At 52.6% G+C, this 20,888-nt stretch overlaps 1 protein-coding gene across 8 annotated transcripts; it reads right to left on the bottom strand.

The window, feature by feature from the left end:
* Positions 1 to 3,103: 3,103 nt before the first annotated feature.
* Positions 3,104 to 20,534, bottom strand: SPINDOC (spindlin interactor and repressor of chromatin binding). 8 transcript variants are annotated; one of them, XM_032153166.2, is made up of 7 exons: positions 20,174 to 20,527; positions 15,862 to 16,191; positions 15,631 to 15,780; positions 15,344 to 15,469; positions 14,994 to 15,194; positions 11,512 to 11,569; positions 3,104 to 3,856 (listed from the first exon to the last, which is right to left on the bottom strand). In XM_032153166.2, exons 1-7 carry the CDS (start codon positions 20,298 to 20,300, stop codon positions 3,532 to 3,534), a joined length of 1,317 nt encoding a protein of 438 aa, XP_032009057.1. In that variant the 5' UTR covers positions 20,301 to 20,527; the 3' UTR covers positions 3,104 to 3,531. The 8 variants fall into 8 exon arrangements, 7 of the variants coding, with proteins under 7 accessions (XP_032009057.1, XP_032009058.1, XP_032009059.1 ...); XM_032153168.2 differs by having other exon boundaries at positions 3,636 to 3,894; positions 20,174 to 20,523; XM_058438838.1 differs by lacking the exon at positions 3,104 to 3,856 and adding an exon at positions 3,903 to 5,886 and having other exon boundaries at positions 20,174 to 20,534.
* Between the last annotated feature and the right edge of the window lie 354 nt (positions 20,535 to 20,888).

The raw sequence follows: 20,888 nt of genomic DNA, 5'->3' as shown, positions 1-20,888 counted from the left end.
CTTCTAAATTTGGGCTGGTCAGAAGTACAGGTGACAAGCTGGGACCTAGAACTGGTATCTAAAGCAGGGGCAGTCTGCTGGGACTGAGCCCTTCACCTGTGGGGTCTGTGCTAACTCCGGGTAGTGAGTGTCAGAACTGAATTTTAGCACAGCTGGCTGGTGTCTGCAGAGTCGGAGAATTGGTGTGGGCGCCCCCCTCCCCACTAACATTGGTGTCAGAAGTACTGGGAATGTAGAAAGTTTTTCCTTGTTAGGTATCCAAAAAGATCTCCCACACCTGGATCCCAAGGACGGCAGCTGGGAGGGCAGGAGGTGGCTGGCTTCAGAGAGCCAAGGAGGTCTGGGAAGTCAGGAAACGGGTGTGTGGCTCAGCCGTCAGGGGCAGCGGCACTTCCCCAACTTCTTCAACCAAACTCATGGTTGGGCCTCAGCACTACATGGATGAAGGTGCCACCACCAGCCCTGAGAGTCACCAACATTTGTGCAGAGCTTCTCCGGTGTTGCACCAGGATGCAGGACCAGGGTCAGGGACTCCAAGCCAGTGTGGAGTAGGAAAGCCCTGGGCAATCCATCAGTAAGGTCCTTCCAGCCTGGGCTGGAGTCACATCCTCAGCCCCACTTTCTCCAACTCTTTCCTGGAAGCCCAGAGGTGCCACACACAGCTGCTGGCCACACACATTCACATAGTCCCCAGGGCCCTGGCTGAGGCTGGGGAGACCCCTATTGGCCAAAATGTGGGGATGAAGTTCCCACCCACAGTCACTGTAGCAACCACCCTGTGCTGAGAACCACACTCCAGGGACCAGCATGCACTAGAAAAATATCACACAGGAATACACACTCAGAGGGCACTCGAGAAACATTTATTGAGCACCTACTATGTGCCAGGCCCCAGGCAGGACACTTGGAAAACAAAGTCAATACAACCTGGTCCCTGCCCAGGAGCTCACAGTCTAGAAGGCCAAGCCATTAATCATAGAACAGCAAAGGTGCATTTAGCTTCACAATTTTACAACAAAGTTTTACATACGTTTTCTCAAGTGTAAACACCCAGCAACACAGTCATGTTGTTTTAAAAGCACATTGGCATAAATGTAAACACAAGTCACAGGATTGAAAGGATGAGAGAAAACCATTTGCAGTATTTGTGCTTGCAGAACCAGATTTTTAGCATTATTTATTCCTTCCTATCAGGTAGGATACAAGTTTTGCCAATCTGCGGATAATGGTGTTTGAGACATGGGAGTTCTGTGGCCGGCCTGCCTGCCTCATGTAGTGGTGGAGCCACACTAGATACAAGGCATCCTGAAGCCTTGGCCACTGCCTTCTGTCCACCACACCTCACTGTCTTTTAATGTCCCCTAGACAAAGATCCTGTATATTTTTAGGCTCCTGCTGAGCTTGTCAGATGGGGAGAAGGGACCATGTCCCAGGAGCCCACCAAGTCGTGAGATCCCTCATACCTGGCTTGGCACATGGTGACACCCCATCAGGTGAGCACGCAGCACACGCTGCCCAGGCCCAGACCCTGCCTGCCCGAGATGAACTTCCTGGTTAGTCTCAAAATCTGGCAGTGTTGGCCGGGCACAGTGGCTCACGCCTGTAATCCTAGCACTTTGCCAGGTCAAGGTGGGCAGATCACCTGAGGTCAGGAGTTTGAGACCAGCCTGGCCAACATGATGAAACCCCATCTCTACCAAAAAATACAAAAATTAGCCAGGCATGGTGGCACACGCCTGTAATCCCAGGTACTCGGGAGGCTGAGGCAGAAGAACCGCTTGATTCTTGAACCTGGGAAGCAGAGGTTGCAGTGAGCCAAGATTGCACCACTGCACTCCAGCATGGGCAACAGAGCAACTCCAAATAAAAAAAACAAAACAAAACAAAACAAAACGTGGTGGTGTCAGTGTCCTACAGGAATAGCTACCCTCCGAGTCCTACCTGTGCCCCCACTTCTCCTATGTGCACATTTGTCAGCTGGTGCAGAGGTATACAGTCCTGCTTGCCACACCTGCCATAGGCTCTAAACAGGACAGTGCAGCTGGGGTTTGAGAGGGGGCTGCCTGTGTGCTCCATCTCACCAAAGGGAAAACCACGCACAGATCTGGCCCCTGTTGGTTTAGTTTAGGAAGGTAAGGAATCCGGTGAAGAAACCCAAAGTGGCCTCCTCATGGTCCGGGGAATAGGGGAAATCAGCAAGCGTTTGGGTTTAATTAAGCCAAGGGTTGAGTGGGATGAAGTTGGACAGCTGAGGGTGCAGGTCTGTAGGGCTGGAGAAGGCAGGGCTGAGTTTAGGACCCCTGTGCCCCTCACCATCACACGGAAAGGGAGGAGAGGCATCTTTCTACCTGCAAGCTGGCTACCGCCATTTCACTTTAGAAAGCTCAGGATAAGCTGGGCGTGGTGGCTAATGCCTGTAATCCCAGCACTTTGGGAGGCTGAGGCGGGTGGATCGCCTGAGGTCAGGAGTTCGAGGCCAGCCTGGCCAACATAGTGAAACTCTGCCTCTACTAAAAATACAAAAAATTAGCTGGGGCATGGGCATGGTGGTGGATGCCTGTAATCCCAGCTACTAGGGAGGCTGAGGCAGGAGTATCATTTGAACCCAGGAGGTGGAGGTTGCAGTGAGCCGAGATCGCACCACTGCACTCCAGCCTGGGCAACAAGAATGAAACTCTGTCTCAAAAAAAAAAAAAAAAAAAAAAAAAAAAAGAAGAAGAAAAGAAAAAGCAAGCAAGCAAGCTCAGGCTAATTCCCAGCTCCCTGGTTGTGAGCAGCCCTGGGCTTCTACAGTGACCTCTTTTGGGCAGAGGCCTACCAGGTGAGCCAGAAGGTACAATGTTAAAGAAAACTGTTTCTGACCCCATTTCCAGAGCAGAGAGGAAGGAAGGGGGTGAGACGGCCACAGGTGACTGACAGCATAAGTCAGCCCTCGTTCCTAGGCTCCACAGAGGCCTGCCCTGGTGCTGTCCCACCTTCGGGAGAGGTGGCTCCCTGGCTTCCCCGAGGACCATCTTTCAACCCTCCTGCCCCTCAAGGTTGCTCTACGTGGCCAGGTATCCTGCTAGCAAACCCTTTTCCCCAATGATGGCCCAGACGGAACTCTTAATAAAAAAAAATAATTTATTGTCAACAAAGGTGATATATACAACAGGAAAACAGATGTAAATGAGAACAGGAGTGAATGGGGTGCCCAGGCCCAGCTTCAGGCCTCTGCAGGGGTGGGACAGGAAGAGGTAATGGAGGCCTCCTGGTTTAGAAGCCTGAACAAGTGGGGAGGGGAGGTGTCCCCCGAGGTAGTGGGACTCAGTTCAAACCCCCTTATGACCACTCTTGTGTAAGGCACTGTGCCAAGGGAGAATGGTGGGGAGCAGGGGAAGGGTGGGAGGAGGTCATGAGGGACAAAGAGAGGTGGGGGTCAGCGAAGGACTGGGGTAGGTGTTCTCCACAGGCCCAGTGCCCTACTGCACAACAGCCTCGGCCACCCTCGCCGACCTCAGGCCTGGCCAGGAACAGACACTTTCCAGTGCCCTAAAATAACAGTGGATGCTGCCCCCGCCCCCTCCTGCCCTGGCACCTGTTTCTACTCTCTCGACCAGGTGGGTGAGCCAGGCAGGTCCGAGTTATAAGCCACTGGGGGACGCTGCCTCCTCCCTCCCTCCCTCCCCAGGAAAGCAAGAATTTACACCCCATTCCCTTTCTCCGGCTTCCCCGCCACAGTAGTGCTGGATTCTGACAGAACTGTCGGCCAGTCTGAGGTGTCACCTGCTCCCACACGCTTGGTGCCCTGGGGATGCCTGGACCAGTCTTGCAGGAGGCTGACTGCTGGGGGCTCCTCCATCCGCACGCGGATAACCTGGAGATCCAGTGTCCCGCGGAGCCCCGGAGGGGGAGCTGGGCAGGGATGAGAGCAGAGAGCAGTCAGAGCCCCCCAGGCACCCCACCACGAGGATGCTCCCTGGAAGCTCTGCAAACTGTACCCACATTTCCAGGGCTTTCATTATGTCCACAGCCCAGTGCCTGGCATGAGGGGAAGCCCAAGGATGGCAGGGAGCTCCACTCCTGGGTGATCGAGGAGGACTGCCGCCAGCTAGAAAATGAGGCTCATAGCCTCCCTAGGGACAAGCCAGATGAAGCCAGGCCGCATTCCTCCTGTATGTATTTTGGCACAAGGACGCCCGGTGCTGCGTGCCTCTTCCTGTAACTCCTACCTGCAACTCCATTTTCTCTCAAACTTACTGAGCATCCTAGCCTAACGGGTTCTGCCTGAGTGGGGCAGAGGTGATGGGGTGGGAACACCCAGAAGCAGTCTAAGGGATAGCTGTGCCCACCAAGGAGCTCATGAGAGACTACACTGGGGAGAGAAAAGACCCCTGGCGAACTTCCGCCAGGCTCTTTATCTCCCGAGTGTCAACACCTACATCACCAAGACCAGGCGTCCACCTTAGCAGTATGGAGAAGGCACTCATAATGGGCAAAGCTGGGCCTCGAGGCAGAGGAAAGAGGACTGCCATGGCTGTGTGCAGCCATAAAAAACGAGCACGCAACAGGGACGTGTGCAAAAGTTACGTTCCATTAGGGCTGGGCATGGTGGCTCATGCCTGTAATCCCAGCACTTTGGGAGGCCAAGGTGAGCAGATTACTTGAGGTCAGGAGTTTGAGACCAACCTGGCTAACATGGAGAAACCTTTTACTAAAATACAAAGAAATTAGGCAGGCATAGTGGTGCACCCCTCTAATCCCAGCTACTCAGGAGGCTGAGGCGGGAGAATCGCATGAACCTGGGAGGTGGAGGTTGCAGTAAGCCAAGATCATGCCACTGCACTCCAGCCTGGGAGACAGAGCGAGACTGTCTCAAAAAAAAAAAAAAAAAAAAAAAAAGTTACGTTACATTGAAAGGCAAAAACAGAAAAGGGTGATTTCAACTACTCCACTGTCTATATTGGGAAGGATTCATTTGTGTGTGTCCTTTTCTACCGTTTTTAGAGACATGATTATTTAAAATGTGGCAGAGAAAACAGGTACAATTTTGCTGTGCAATGTGCTGGAATTTAAAATGACTTAGTGGCTGCCACCGAATTTTTATCACCTACCAAATTCTATTCCGTGTTCCCAGAAGCTAGTTTGTCTCCCTGATAAACTATAGGCTCCCTGAAGGAACACTGAATCTCATTTGTTCATTAATTTGACAATAATTTATTGAGCACTATATGCCCAATGCCGTTCGGATTGCTGGGGTACAGCGGTGAATGGAGCTCCCTAAGTGGCCTTCTGGGACTTCACATTCTAGTTATCAGAGCCAATAAGTAGGATAAACAAATAAAAAATGCAGTATGTTATATATGGACAGACGCAAAGTAGCAAAGTACACCAGGCAAAGGAGATAGGATAGCAGAGAGCTGACAGGGGACCAGAGACACAGAGGGAGCGAGGAGCCAGCGAGGCAGACAGGTGAGGGAACAGCATTTTGAGCAGAGGGAGGAGCAAGTATGGACGCCCTGGTGGAGCACGCTGGCTTCCCCAGGAACAGCAAGGTCAGTGCCTGTGTGGGGAGCGGGGTGTAGGGGGAGAGGTAAGGAGCCTGTGGGGAGCTCACTGGTCACCACGAAGGCTCTGGCTTTTATCTGGAGTGCAACAGCAGCAGTACAGAAAGGCTGTGAGTAGAGGAGTGACTGGATCTGACTTGTGTTCTCAGCAGGGACACTCTGGCTGCTACAGGAGAGCAGAGCATAGCAGGCAAAGCTCAGCAGCCAGGAGACCTGGCTTAGGTTTGTTACAGGAACCAGGCGAGAGCCGGCCCTGACTAGGGTAGCGGCAGTGGATGTGGTGACAGCAGTGTGAGCGCTGAACTTGTTTTGGAGGATCGGCTGCTGGACAGATGCTGGGCTGGAGAAAGAAGAGGACTGTGTGGGTGTGGCCACAGCAAACTGAAGCCTGGTGCTGCCTGTTCATTGGGAAAGGGAAAATTGTGGAGTCTGGGGGTGGGGTGCATTGGGGAGACTGGGGGGTTCAGTTTCAATGTGCTGAGTTTGAGATTTTTTTCTTTTTTTGAGACGGAGTCTCGCTGTGTCGCCAGGCTGGAGTGCAGTGGCGCAATGTTTGAGATCTTTTAGACAATCATGTAGAGATACCACCTGGGCAACTGGAAAAAGAGGATGGAACCAGGAAGGAGCTGCCAAGATAAGCGTTACAAGCACACACACGGCATTGAAAGCTGTGAACCTAGATGAGATCTCCCAGGGAGCGAGTAGCGACACTGACCCATGGCTGGGGATACTTAAGCACTTACTCATTCACCAAACACATAAGCTGGGCCTACGCTGTGCCAGGCACTGTTCTGGCTACCGGGGATATTACAGTGCAGGACGCAAACACCCTAACGTGCAGGCCCTTACATTCTAGAAAGGGAAAGGCAGACAATGATATGACGTGTTCCAACAATGGGAGCTGAGAGTGAGCGGCAAGAGAAACTGAGAAGGAACAGTTAGTGAGGGAAGAGGAACACCAGGCGAGCAGCTGCCGGAAAAGCCAAGGGAAGAAAGCTGTCTCCAGGAAGGAGTGAGTGATCGGCCCACTGTAACCGCCAGATCAGAAAGCGAAGGACCAGCCAGGTGCAGTGGCTCATGCCTGTAATCCCAGCACTTTGGGAGGCCGAGGCGGGCGGATCACTTGAATTCAGGAGTTTGAGACTAGCCTGACCAACATGATGAAACCCTGTCTCTACTAAAAATACAAAATTAGCTGGGTGAGGTGGTGCACGCCTGTAATCCCAGCTATTCGGGAGGCTGAGGCAGGAGAATTGCTTGAACCCAGGAAGTGGAGGTTGCAGTGAGCCGAGATCACGCCACTGCACTCCAGCCTGGGCGACAAGAGTGAAACTCCATCTCAAAAAAAAAAAAAAAAAAAGAAGGACTGCCAGGCACGGTGGCTCACGCCTGTAATCCCAGCACTTTGGGAGGCCGAGGCAGGCGGATCACGAGGTCAGGTGTTCGAGACCAGCCTGGCCAACACAGTGAAACCCCATCTCTACTAAAAATACAAAAATTAGCTGGGCATAGTGGCAGGCGCCTGTAATACCAGCTACTTGGGAGGCTGAGGCAGGAGAATCACATGAACCTGGGAGGCAGGGGCTGCAGTGAGCTGAGATCATGCCACTGCACTCCATTTTGGGCAACAGAGCTAGACTCCATCTCGGGGAAAAAAAAAAAAAAAAAAAAAAGAGAAACACCAAGAACAGACTACTGAATTTTATGGAAGTCAACGGCGACCTTGCCAAATGAGCAATTTTAGTGTGGAGTGCTGAGGATGAAAGTTTGAAGCAGATTCCAGAGAGAGATGGGAAGCATCGCTTCTCGGCCTTTTGGCTAAGATCAAGTGTGTGTGAGATGGGAAGCAGCTGCTACAGAAAACACAGTCCAGCTTTACTGAAAAGGTATAGGGACAAATGAAGACAGTGGCTAGGGGGACGAGGGGCTAAGAAAGAAGAAATAACAGCTTTGTGTAGGCTGATGGGGAAGACCCAGGGGCATTGTGACAAGGGGGAGGTAGGATGGGCTTTAGTGATGAGGGCAGGGGCCAGCCTTTGCTAGGAGCAGTTCAGTTACATAAGCTGGAGAGAAGGCAGGGAATTCAGCCTGGGTGCCAGAGGGAGGGGGGTTGGGGGCAGGGGACACTGCTTACAGGCAAGGTGTCTGAGTGGGTCGAGTGGAAATACATCAGGCTGCCAGGCGTAGTGGCTCAAGCCTGTAATCCCAGCACTTTGGGAGGCCGAGGTGGGCAGATCATTTGAGGTCAGGAGTTCGAGACCAGCCTGGCCAACATGGTGAAACCTCATCTCTACTAAAAATACAAAAATTAACTGGGTGTGGTGGCGGGGGCCTGTAGTCCAGCTACTCAGGAGGCTGGATTTCAAGCGATTGCTTGAAAACAAACAAACAAACAAAAAAAAGAAAGACAACAAGCTGCCACCTACTAGGTGAGTGGCCCTGAGGGAGGTACCTAACCTCTCCATGGCTCAGTTTTCTGTTCTGTAAAATGGAAATCATGATACTTTAGAGGATGTTTGTATGGATTTAATGAGGTAACATTAAGAGTTCAGGCCAGTCGCAGTGGTGCATGCCTATAATCCCAGCACCTTGGGAGGCCAAGGCAGGCAGATCCCCTGAGCTCAGGAGACCAGCCTGGGCAACATGGCGAAACCCCGGTCTCTACAAAACAAATACAAAAAGTATCCAGGTGTGGTGGTGCACGGCTGTAATCCCAGCTACTCAGGAGGCTGAGGTGGGAGGATCACTTGAGTCTGGGGGGCGGAGGTTGCAGTGAGTGGAGATTACACCACTGTACTCCAGCCTGGGCGACAGAGAAACCCCAACTCAAAAAAAAAAAAAAAAAAAGTTCAGTACATAGTAAGGGCTCAATAGGTAGGGACTTCCCAAGCTAAGAGAATTAAGTGCCAGTTATTCTTTTTTGAGACGGAGTCTTTCTCTGTCCCCCAGGCTGGAGTGCAGTGGCGCGATCTCGGCTCACTGCAAGCTCCGCCTCCTGGGTTCACGCCATTCTCCTGCCTCAGCCTCCCGAGTAGCTGGGACTACAGGCGCCCGCCAACACGCCCGGCTAATTTTTTTGTATTTTTAGTAGAGACGGGGTTTCACCGTGTTAGCCAGGATGGTCTCGATCTCCTGACCTCATGATCCGCCCACCTCGGCCTCCCAAAGTGCTGGGATTACAGGCTTGAGCCACTGTGCCCGGCTAGTGCCAGTTATTCTTGGTGGCAAGGAGAGCAGAGGTAAGGGTAGGTGCGGAGGTTGGGAGAGCGAGGCCTGAGATCTGGTAGAGATCAGAATCCCAGGGCCATAAAAAAAAAAAAAAAAAAAAGTGAGCTGGGAGGATTTAGCAGTCTCTGGGACAAACTGAGCCCTTTTGCACCCCTGCCCCAGAAATGCCCCTCTTTCCCAGAAATGTCACCACCAGAATGGCAAGAAAAGGCAGCTATCAATCATTCACTCATCTTTTCCATGAATTTTTTTTACCAGGGGCTCTCTTTGTGCCAGGCACTGTTCTAGATGGTAAAGATACAACAGTGAGACCTGGCGCGGTGGCTCACGCCTGTAATCCCAGCACTTTGGGAGGCCGAGGTTGGCAGATCACCTGAGGTCGGGAGTTTGAGACCAGCCTGACCAACATGGAGAAACCCTGTCTCCACTAAAAAAAAAAAAAATACAAAATTAGCCAGGCATAGTGGCACATGCTTGTAATCCCAGCTACTAGGGAGGGTGAGGCAGGAGAATCGCTTGAACCTGGGAGGCAGAGGTTGCGGTGAGCCGACATCGCGCCACTGCACTCCAGCCTGGGCAATAAGAGTGAAATTTCGCCTCAAAAAAAAAAAAAAAAGATACAATAGTGAACAAAAATAAACACCCCTGCCAGGCGTGGCGGTTCATGCCTGTAATCCCAGCACTTTGGGAGGCGGAGGTGGGCGGATCACTTGAGGTCAGGAGTTCAAGACCAGCCTGGCCAACATGGTGAAACCTCATCTCTACTAAAAATATAAAAATTAGCCGGGTGTGGTGGCAGGCGCTTGTAATCCCAGCTACTTGGGAGGCTGAGGCAGGATAATCACTTGAATCTGGGAGGCAGAGGTTGCAGTGAGGCAAGATTGCACCATTGCACTCCAGCCTGGGTGACAAACAAACAAACAAAAAACACCCTTGTGAAGCTCACACTCACACTTATGCACACACATGCTCACTCTCTCACTCCGCTTCCTCCTTTGTCCGGCCTGCAAACACAAGTTCTTTTTAATTTTTTTTTTTTTTTTTTTTTTTTTTTTTTTTGTCGCCCAGGCTGGAGTGCAGTGGTGCAATCTCGGCTCACTGCAATCTCCGCCTCCCGGGTTGACGCCATTCTCCTGCCTCAGCCTCTCCGAGTAGCTGGGACTACAGGCGCCCGCCACCACGCCCGGCTAATTTTTTGTATTTTTAGTAGAGACGGGGTTTCACCGTGGTCTCGATCTCCTGACCTCGTGATCCGCCCGCCTCGGCCTCCCAAAGTGCTGGGATTACAAGCGTGAGCCACCGCGCCCGGCACAAGTTCTTGCCAAGGTATCCTAAGCCAGATCCCTAGGTTCTACTTAAACTAACACCAGCGAGGGCCGTGCATGGTGGCTCATGCCTGTAATCCCAGCACTTTGGGAGGCCGAGGTGGGCGGATCACCTGAGGTCAGGAGTTTGAGACTAGCCTGGCCAATAGGGTGAGACGCGATCTCTACTAATAATACAAAAAAATTAGCCAGGCATGGTGGCGCACGCCTGTAATCCCAGCTACTCAGGAGGCTGAGGCAGGAGAATCGCTTCAACTAGGGAGGCGGAGGTTTCAGTGAGCCAAGATCGCGCCACTGCACTCCAGCCTGGGCGACAAGAGCAAAACTCCATCTCCAAAAAAAAAAAAAAAAAGAAAAATACAGGCCAGGTGCAGTGGCTCATGCCTGTAATCCCTGCACTTTGGGAGGTTGAGGTGGGCAGATCACGAGGTCAGGAGATCGAGACCATCCTGGCTAACATGGTGAAACCCCGTCTCTACTAAAAATACAAAAAATTAGCCAGGTGTGGTGGTCGATGCCTGTAGTCCCAGCTCCTTGGGAGGCTGAGGCAGGAGAATGGCATGAACCTGGGAGGCAGAGCTTGCAGTGAGCCGAGATCACGCCACTGCATCCAGCCTGGGCGACAGAGCGAGACTCCGTCTCCAAAAAAAAAAAAAGGAAGAAAAACACCAGCAAGAAAGAGAGGCTCCTCTTTCCATTACTTGTCAGTGGGTCATTGTGGCCCACCTCCTCTCCTGGCCTGCACACTCTCCCCATCCTCCTCCAGCAAGGTCCTCAGAAGGTTCTAGAGTCTTCCCAGAGTACCTCACATTCGCATTCATCAGCTCAGCTAACCTGACCATAGGTGGCCTTTTCCAACTGCTAAATCCACAATTTCTACACCTCTAATTTTTTTTAAAGTGGCAGGATCTTTATTTAAATAAAGTCTTCAGAGAACTTCAATACGTACATAAGAACACAGAAAGTAGAGCCATTCTGGTCGAAGCTTCACAGGTTTCTTAGAAATCTATCCAAGCTTTGGGTTCGTGAGACCGTCTGAAACCACAGGTCCAGAGCCTCTGCTCTGCAAAGAACCGCCATGGGGGCCCCTGGTTTTTAAAGATTTACTGCCTCCAGCCTATATACCTGGACACAGAGTTTTGGGGGACAAAGGCTGTCTCACTCATGCCATCTCCCAGGGCGCTTCCCTCGGGCACAGGCTCCAGGAACACTTGTGTAACACTGAGGTATCTTCTGTGGTTTCCCAGGCATCTCCAACCTCCACGAAGGCTGCCACTGCTGACAACACCCTACAATCACCTCCGCCCCTCTCAGATCACTCAAGCAGCCTGCTGAAGCCCCTTCCTCTCAGACTTTGCCCACTCACCCCAAAGAAACCTAAAATCTCAGGGATTCTCTTCTCATCTACTCACCACTCCAGAAAGGTGGAGTTTGCGCACAGGGTACCCCAGGACTCGAAATGAAGGCTCCCTTTCGAGAATGAAACCAGAAGACCCATTAGACAGTGGAAGAGGTCAGCCATTTAGAGCAGGGATCCACCGGAGAGAACCAGGAGACTCGGGACACGCTCAAGTCCAAGCAGCACACACGGTCTCAGGGAGCCAGGACTGGAATGTGACTCAAGCTGAAACTTGAGACAGTTAAAACTGTGATCTACGTGAAAGGGTGAGGCCTGCCTTGAGATCACAAAACGGGGGGCCCAAATTTAGGCAAATAAACAAAAGCAACTACACACACACGCAAACACACAGAGAGCTCTCGCTGAAGGATACAAACCAAATTAAGAATGTTATAGCAGTGAAAAACCTTGTGAGGGGTGAGTGGAGTGTGACTAAAGGAGTACATAATACGCTGGCTTTTTTCTTTGTTTTTTTTTGAGACAGTCTAGCTCTGTTGCCCAAGCTGGAGTACAGTAGTACAATCTGATTGGAGTACAATCAGAATTTACTGCAACCTCAAATTCCTGGGCTCAAGTGATCCTCTTGCCTTAGCCCCTAGTCTTAGTAGGGACTAGAGGTGCGCACCAACATGCCCAATTAATTTTAAAAATTTTTCTAGAGATGGAGTCTCCTTATGTTGCTCAGGTTGGTCTCGAACGCCTAGCCTCAGGCAATCTTCCCACTTTGGCATCCCAAAGTGCTGGGAATGACAGGTCTGTGAGCCACTGTGCCTAGCCAAGGCTTTTTTCTTTATGCACACCTGTCATCCCAGAACTTTGGGAGGCCCAGGTGGGAGGACTGCTTGCACCCAGGAGTTGGAGACTAGCTTGGGCAACACAGCGAAAACCTGTCTCTACAAAAAATTTAAGAATTAGTCTGGTGTGGAGATGCACACCTGTGGTCCCAGCTACTCAGGAAGCTGTGGCAGGAGGACTGCTTGAGCCTGGGAGTTTGAGGCTGCAGTGAGCTATTATGGCGCCACTGTACTCCAGCCTGGGCAGGGACTCTGTCTCAAAAAACAAAAACAAAAGCACACCTGCTTTTTGAGAGCCCTGTTCTCAAGAGAGCCTCCAGCCACCTCGTTGGCCATCATTCTATGGCTCTAGTTCCAAACACACATTTCAGACAAGTTGGTACAAGGAAACATGCACTCCTGACCCATTCACTTCTTCAAGAAGCATTTCCTGAGCGCCTGTAAACTATGCTTGGCATGGAGAGGTGAACAGAGGACGAGGCTCGGTCTCTGCCCTGCTGGACTACATTCCAGTCTCATCCTAATTCTGTCTGCTGGGTCATGTGTGGTTGGCAGAATGATGCCTCTCACCCTAATTCCTGGAACCTGTGAATGTTTTGTTACATGGCAAAGGGGAATGAAGGTTACAGATGAAATTAAGGTTGCTCATCAGCAGACTCAAAAAGAGATTATCCTGGACTGAGTAGCCCAATATAATCATGAGGGTCCTTGAATGGGGAAGAGGCAGATGAGCCGGAACCCAGGGCAGTATCTGAGAAAGACTCTACTAGCCACTGCTGCCTTTGAAGATGGAAGGAGGCCACAAGCCAAGAAATGCAAGCAGCCTCTAGGAGCTGGTCAAGTCAAGAAAATAGATTTTCCCCTAGAGCTTCCAGGAAGGAACACAGCCCTGCCAACACCTTGATTTTAGCTCAGTGAGACCCATTTTGGACCTCTGACCTCCAGAACTGTAAAATAATAAATCTGTGTTTTGTTTTGTTTTTAGAGAGGGTCTCATTCTGTCGTCCAGGCTGGAGTGCAGTGGTGTGATCATAGCTCGTTGCAGCCTTGAACTCCTGGGCTGAAACAATCCTCCTGTCTCAGCCTCCCAAGTGGCTGGGACTACAGGCACAAGCCATGTGTGTTGTTTTAAGCCATTACGTTTGTGTGGTTTGTTACAGCAGCAAATAGGAAACTGACATAAGGACCATGGGGAAGAAGGAACCATTTCTTCGAGAAATGGTTTTCCCTTTTGGAAAAAGGAATGGACATGTGCCCTTCTATACAAGTTATTTTTGTAAGGGCCAAATAAACTGTATGTAAGCTTCTTCTTTTTTTTTTTTTTTTGGAGACACAGAGTTTCATTCTGTTGCCCAGGCTGGAGTGCAGTGGCGCGATCTTGGCTCACTGCAACTTCCACCTCCCAGGTTCAAGTGATTCTCCTGCCTCAGCCTCCCAAGTAGCTGGGATTACAGGCGCCTGCCACCACACCTGGCTAATTTTTATATTTTTAGTAGAGATGAGGTTTTGCCATGTTGGCCAGGTTGGTCTCAAACTCCCGACCTCAGGTGATCTGCCCGCCTCAGCCTGCCAAAGTGCTGGGATTACAGGCATGAGCCACCGCGACTTGCCTTGTATGTAAGCTTCTTAAACTCAGTAGGACACCAAACAACACAAGCACTTACTGCTGTTATGAGGCAATTTACTGAGCTGGTGTCCCCTGGAGGTGTCTGTCCACTGCTCATCTCGTCTATTCTCTGGACACCTAACTGAATTGCTGAGTGGCCCCATCTGGGCCTCAGCTCCACCAGGGTAAGGTGGGCACCCCTCAGGCTCTAGCTAGAACAAACTGCATGTGTGGAAATCAGTATCAGGCTTCTGGGAAACACTGGCCTCCCCCAACCCAATGACCAATTCCAGGAAACAAGGAAACACTAAGAAAAGCCCATCTGGTCAGGTGCGGTGGCTCATGCCTGTAATCCTAGCAGTTTGGGAGACTGAGGCAGGTGGATCACCTGAGGTCAGGGGTTCGAGACCAGACTGGCCAACATGGCGAAACCCTGTCTCTACTAAAAATACAAAAATTAGCTGGGCATGGTGGCGCGCGCCTGTAATCCCGGCTACTCAGGAGGGTGAGGCAGGAGAATCGCTTGAACCTGGGAAGTGGAGGTTGCATTGAACCGAGATCGCACCACTGCACTCTTTTGAGTGAGACAGAGCAAGACTCTTGTCTCAAAAGATAAAAAAAAATAGGCCAGGCGTGGTGTACTTTGGGAGGCCAAGGCAGGTGGATCACCTGAGGTCAAGAGTTTGAGACCAGCCTGGCCAACATGGCGCAACCCTGTCTCTACCAAAAATACAAAAATTAGCCAGGTGTGGTGGTGCACGCCTGTAATCCCAGCTACTAGGGAGGGTGAGGCAGGAGAATTGCTTGAACCTGGGAGGCAGAGGTTGTAGTGAGCCGGGCTTGTGCTACTACCTGCCAGCCTGGGCAACAGAGCAAGATTCTGTCTCAAAAAACAAACAAACAAAAAAGGAAAGCTCAGCTTTCAGGCCAGCCTTCCTCATCATTCAGATCCCCCTGCCCTGGCCCCGTGTCCCAGGAAACCTGAGCACCACCCACCCCTACCCTGGGCTCTGCCACAGAGCAGCCTCTCCGAAGCCTGGCCCAGGAGCGCTGCCTGCGAGGTCCCCACTGTGCTTCCCTCTCAGGAGGGCTCACCTGGAGAGGGGCTTTCCGCCTGGGGAAGGCCTCCTTCCACCACTTCCCTGTCTTTGGGTGAGTCCTTGCTGTCTGGGCCCCTGAGCTGGGTGTGGGAGAAGAGCTGCAAGACGAAGCCGGCGGGGAAGCTGCCATCAGTGAAGTGTCGGACCTCGGCTGGTGCTGCGAAAGTCTCCGTGGGCGAGTCTGGCGATGGGGGCTCTGGAAGGGAGGACGGGATGGAACTGTGAGTGAAAGAGCCTCAGGGGTTGCAGGCGCCCTGCACCCGGGCCCTGCTGCATCCTCACTGACGCGGATTTCCTCAGAGCACTGTAGCCAGAGCCCACGCCTCCCCCAGGCCTCCCCTTCACCTGGGTCAGGGTCCAGGTTTTTGGTCATAGGTCTGCCTCTTTTCTTTCTGACTGGCTCTTCCCCTGGGGGCTCCTTCCATCTCTGACCACGGGGCTTCTTATTTCCTGGCTCTGTGACAGGGACAGCTGCAAAAAGAAAAGACCTCATACCCTTTTTAAGAGGCCATCCCCGAACCCTGCCACCCCAGGGCTCCTGAAGATACCTGCCCAGAACACAGGGCCTGTATTTCACCCTGTCCCCAAACCCCCACCTCCACCGGGGCTCACTGGCTTTTCTGCTGACTAACCAGGAAGCTCGAGGGGGCGGAGTCCCCTGGGCCGGCTCCTTTTAGGGAGGGATGGGTTATCCTCAGAGTCAAGAAGAACGACGATTTCGGCTGGCATTCTGGCAGGGTCTGGGTTGGAGTCTGGATCTGGGTGGGCATCCTGGCCTGAGTCTGTAGGGAGCAAGAGTACAATGAGCTTCTAGAGCTCCAATAAGTCTGACTTCTCCCTTCGCCCGCCCCAGGACCAACTACCTGAGTTGGGTGGGGACGGCTGCTCAGCTCTCACATCTTGCAAGAGGGCCACCCCTTCACTCCAGGCCTCCAGGATGTTGCTCTTCTCAGAAGGGCTCAGGTCCAAGGTGTGAGGGTGCTGCTCCAAGATGTGCGAGCGAGCCGTGTCGGCCGAGGGTGCCCGGATCTCAGCGCCACACACCATGCACAGTGCCCGCCCGCTGCCTCCTGGGCTGCTGCCCACCAGGAACTCCTGCTCCCAAGACACCTGCTGCTTGGGCTCCTCGCAGCCATCACTGCCCGCCTCTAGCGGGCTGGGTCTAGGCGGTGGGGTCTTCTCCTGTTGGGTTACTGTGAGGGGAGAGGGAGAGGGTGTTATCACTAAAGGTGCCCACAGCCAACAACACTTAGCACGTCTCCAGACTCAGTGGTTTGAGTGGGATGGGGGAGGAGAGCATTTCTGTCAAAAGTGTCCTTCTTCCTTCCCCTGGAGCCCATGAGGCACACGCCACACTCAACACAGCAGACGTGCCCGGGATCCCACGACTCTCGCGTCTATACTTCCTCTTGATCTAGTCTTGGACCTTAGGACTACACATACTTTCCCAACAGGCTGCATTCTTGCAGGTCTCCAGCCTTTGCACATCTGTCCAGACCACCCTGATTGGGCTGGGCAACATCATCCCTGTGAAGCTTTCCAGAACCCCAATCCCTGACAATAGATTTCATCCAAATCTGACTTCTACACTTTCTGGAGGGTGAGGACGGTAAATTCTTTTAATTTTTAAATTTTATCTATTTATTTTGAGACAGAGTCTCACTTTGTCACCCAGGCTGGAGTGCAATGGCACAATCTCAGCTCATTGCAGCCTTGACCTCCTGGGTTCAAGCGATCCTCCTGCTTCAGCCTGCCAAGCACCTGGGACTACAGGTGAGCGCCACCACACCTGGCTAATAATTTTTTTTTTTTAAGAGATGGGGGTCTCATTTTGTCACCCAGGCTGGAGTACAGTGGCGTTATCATAGCTTACTGCTGCCTTGAACTCCTGGACTCAAAGGACCCCTCCAGCCTCAGCCACCTGAGTAGCTAGGGCTACAGACAGATGCATGCTATCACACCCAGCTAACAAAAAAAATTTTTAAGAGATGGGGTCTTGCTATGTTGCCCAGGCTGGTTATGAACTCCTAGGCTCAAGCGATCCTCCTGCTTCAGCCTCCCAAAGTGCTGGGATTACAGGCATGAGCCACCGTGCCCGTTCTAAAGGCCACCCCATCCCCTCAGAACTCACCTCCCTTCTCAGTGCTCACAGAGCATTTACAGCCACGGTCCCACTCCTACTGCTGCCTGATACCTGCTCTTTGTGTACACAGACAGACCATAAGCTTTCACAGGGCATCAGCCCTTTCCAGTTCAGCAAAGAAGGCAGCCTTAGACCTGCATCAGCCTGGAAGCTCAGTGCTTTTACGAAGTGCCCATGATCCTTCACGGCTGCATCTCCCTCCTACCTTCCAGAGAGGATGGGACATAATTAAAACACAGGAGGCCCTAATACCTGGGGGCTGCATGGAAGAGGTGGTATGATAAACAGGAGCCTCGGCTTGCGTGGATACAAGAGGTGGTGTTTGAAAGAGATAGGAGATATGTCTTGTACCTATCTCTCATGCGACCATGGGCAGAAAACCTGACCTCTCAGTTGCAATCAGCTTTCTTCCCTACTAGTCTTCCAAAACAGCTCTCATCCAAGTCAGCAGTGCTAAACTCTGCAGTCAGTTTCTCAACTTCGTCCTCTGCCGATCACCTCTTCCATCTTGATTTTCATCACTTGCGTCTAGGGCATGACCTTCTGTTGGTTCTTCTTTTGCTTCCCTGGCACTCTTTCTCAGTTACGTGTGCTGGTTCTTCCTCATCTCTTCTCAATATTCCCTCCCTTCCTCTGGCTTGTTGCTGAAGAACCATCTCCCCTCACCAGAGCACCCCATTCCCCTTATGCTTCATCTCCAACACAGCACACGTCACCACCACCTGGCACTTGTTTTTGGGATGTTCACTGCCTGTCTCCTTACCACACCACTGAATCCATGACCACGGCCAGGCATGGTGGCTTACGCCTGAATCCCAGCACTTTGGGAGGCCAAGGCGGGTGGATCACCTGAGGTTGAGAGTTCGAGACCAGCCCCACCAACATGGAGAAACCCCATCTCTACTGAAAATACAAAATTAGCTGGACGTGGTGGCACATGCCTGTAATCCCAGTTACTCTGGAAGCTGAGGCAGGAGAATCACTTGAACCCGGGAGGCAAAGGTTGCAGTGAGCCGAGATCGTGCCATTGCACTGCAGCTTGGGCAAAAAGAGCAAAACTCTGTCTCAAAAAAAAAAAAAAAAATCCATGACCACACAGATTTCTGATGTTTTGCATCTGTATCTCTGGCATCTGTATCTCCTGGCATGTAGTGGCATTTAGTAATGTGTGATGAGGGAATGACTCGGTCTCCAACCTGCCATCACTGGAGTTTCCCAGGACTCAGTCCTTAGACACTTCTCTACTTCCTTCTCATCCCACTGTCTGCCTGCTGGCAATTTCTGTTTACGCCACTAGCCAGATACTCCCAAGAAATCCAGGCACACGTATCTGACTGCTTAGTTGACCTCTCCACCTGAATATGTCATAAATAGGCATCTCAAACTTAATCATATTCAAACTTTCACTCCCAGTCTCCCACGAGCACTGCAGCCTTCCCCATCTCGGAAAATGAGAAGGCTGTTTCTCCAGTTGCTCAGGTCAAAAACCTTGAATTCGATCTTCCTCTCTCCACCGAAATATTTGCAGAAGTTTGTGCTGCCGGACCTTTGCACTTGCTATTCGGCTTGAAGTGCTCTTCCTGCAGATATCTGCAAGGTTGGCATCCTCAATTCCTTCGGGTCTGTGCTCAAAATTCACCTTATTAGAAAACCCTTTCTGAACCACTCGATATATCCAATTAAATACCCATTCCCCCTCTTTCTCCTTTTCCTGCTTTAGTGATCTCTGAACCATTTACTGCCACCCAACATACCATACACGAACCTATTTCTCTGTCTTTAGCCATTGGTATATATATGTTCTTCAAAAACAGGGTTTTGGTTGCTCTGTTTACTGCTACTACTTCCCAGCCTAAAAACACTAGCCTAAACAGCCTAAAGTAGATGTCCAGTGAATATTGGTTGAATGAATTCACCTGTCTATTCTCGCCCTAACAGTGGGGATAAGGCCACCCTTGCAGGGTTGAGAGGATTAACTGAGACAGCCTCTGACAATGCCCAATGCACACTCAACAAATATTAGCAGAAGTAGGAAAACAACCTGTCTTTTGGACTAAATGCTCCAAGAAGGGAGGTGACCTTTATTTCCTTCATGAATTTTATAACCCTTCCAGTTCCAAAAAGGATGACAGGCAATGCAGACAGACATCATTCTGTTCGGCTGAAGTTCAATGAATGGCCTTGCTGCTCTCAACCTCTTCTGGGTACTATCCCGCTTAAGAAAAGCGGGGTGGGAGAATGGAAAGATATTTGCATTTTCATGCATATTAACTCTCCCACAAAGATGGCTCTTTGTTTTCTTATGGTTTGCAAGCTCCTGAGGACTAGAAATCGGTGAAGCGGGAGGGGACAGCGAGTATTCTGAGACTGTTCCTCCCATCCACTCCCAAAGCTAATCTCATTCTAGCACTGCACTGCTTTTCCAAACTAGCTGTTGTATGCAGTCCCATTCATCCCTTCTCTCCAGAACCTGACACCTGTGGCTCCTGCAAGTGGAAGGCCTGGGAATGGGGATGAAGCGGGGTGGTGGGCAGGAAAGCGTTATGCTCGGAGAGCCCTTAAAATTCTCCTGGAGGTCGGCAGCGGCGCCCGCCTGCAGTCTCCGGCCTAGAGGCTTCGCTGCCCCTCGGACTAGAACACAGCCCGGCCGTTGTGCTTGCCTCCGCCTCCGAGGCTGTGAGACGGCGGCCGCAACCACCTCAGTGCCTCTGGGGATCCGGCCTCCGGTGCTGGGCCCGGGAGAGGGGGCGCTTGGGCACCGGAAGATCCGGAGCGTGCGGGGCGTGGATCGAAGTCTCCAGACCCTGGGCGGGGGAAAGAGGGAGGGAGGGGGAAATCCAGGAGGCCTGAGCTTCTAAACCATGGTGGGGGAGGTGCAAGAGCGCGTCCTGGACCCAGATCCGAGAGGGAAACCTGGGCCCCAGGCTGAAGGGGGTGAGAAGGTGCCCGGGTCCCGGACCCCGACTGGGGAGGGACGGCCCCGGCCCGGGCCCCGCACCGTGACGCGGAAGTGGGATCCCCTCCATCCTCACCTCTGAGCATCGGCTCTGGCCGCGGAATTACGGCCACCACCATGGCCTCCTCCTCGTCCTCCCCTTCCTCGCATTTGAGCGTCACCTCGAAGCAGTCGAGTGCGGCGCCCTCGGCCTTTAGGGCCATGGTGCGGCCGTGGGCGATAGCGCTGGCCGGAGGACTGGCGCGCAGGCTTCGGCGCGCAGCCGGCAACCACCTCCCGCCTCCTGGCAGGAACAGCGCCGGGCCCGCCGCCCGCCCTGCGCAGCCACCTCCCCGCCGCCCGCCCGCCGGGCCTGCGACCGGCGCGTCCGGGCCTCCCCGAGACCTCGGCGCGTCGGGAGCCCGGGCGGGGAGGGCTCAATCCGGGGCCCCTGCCCCCCGCCGCTCCCTTTTATGGAGGCTCATTGTCGGCGCCCGCCCGGCCGGCCAGCGGCGGACCCGCCCCCGATGCCGCGCGGCCAATCGCGCGTGGCCCCGCCCCGGGCACGCGGCCCCGTTAGAATCCCTGGACCCGGGAGGCGGCGGGAAGAGCCGAGGGGATCCGGGGCCGCCCGGTGCGCAGAGGCAGAGGGGCCCCCAAAACCCGCAACGCGGGCGCCTCAGTCGGCGGGCCAAGCCCGGGGTTTCCCTCCATTAAGAAGTCAGTTGGGCGTTTCTGCTGGCGTGGAGAGCGCTACCAGGTGCCCCCGGATTTTGATCGGGAGTCGCTTTTGCCTTTCCGTGGACAAGCCT

Source organism: Hylobates moloch, unplaced genomic scaffold, assembly GCF_009828535.3.
Source record: "Hylobates moloch isolate HMO894 unplaced genomic scaffold, HMol_V3 SCAFFOLD_5, whole genome shotgun sequence".
NCBI classification, from domain to species: domain Eukaryota; kingdom Metazoa; phylum Chordata; class Mammalia; order Primates; family Hylobatidae; genus Hylobates; species Hylobates moloch.
The sequence above is the reverse complement of the archived record's forward strand: the minus strand, read 5'-3'. Positions and strand labels throughout refer to the sequence as shown.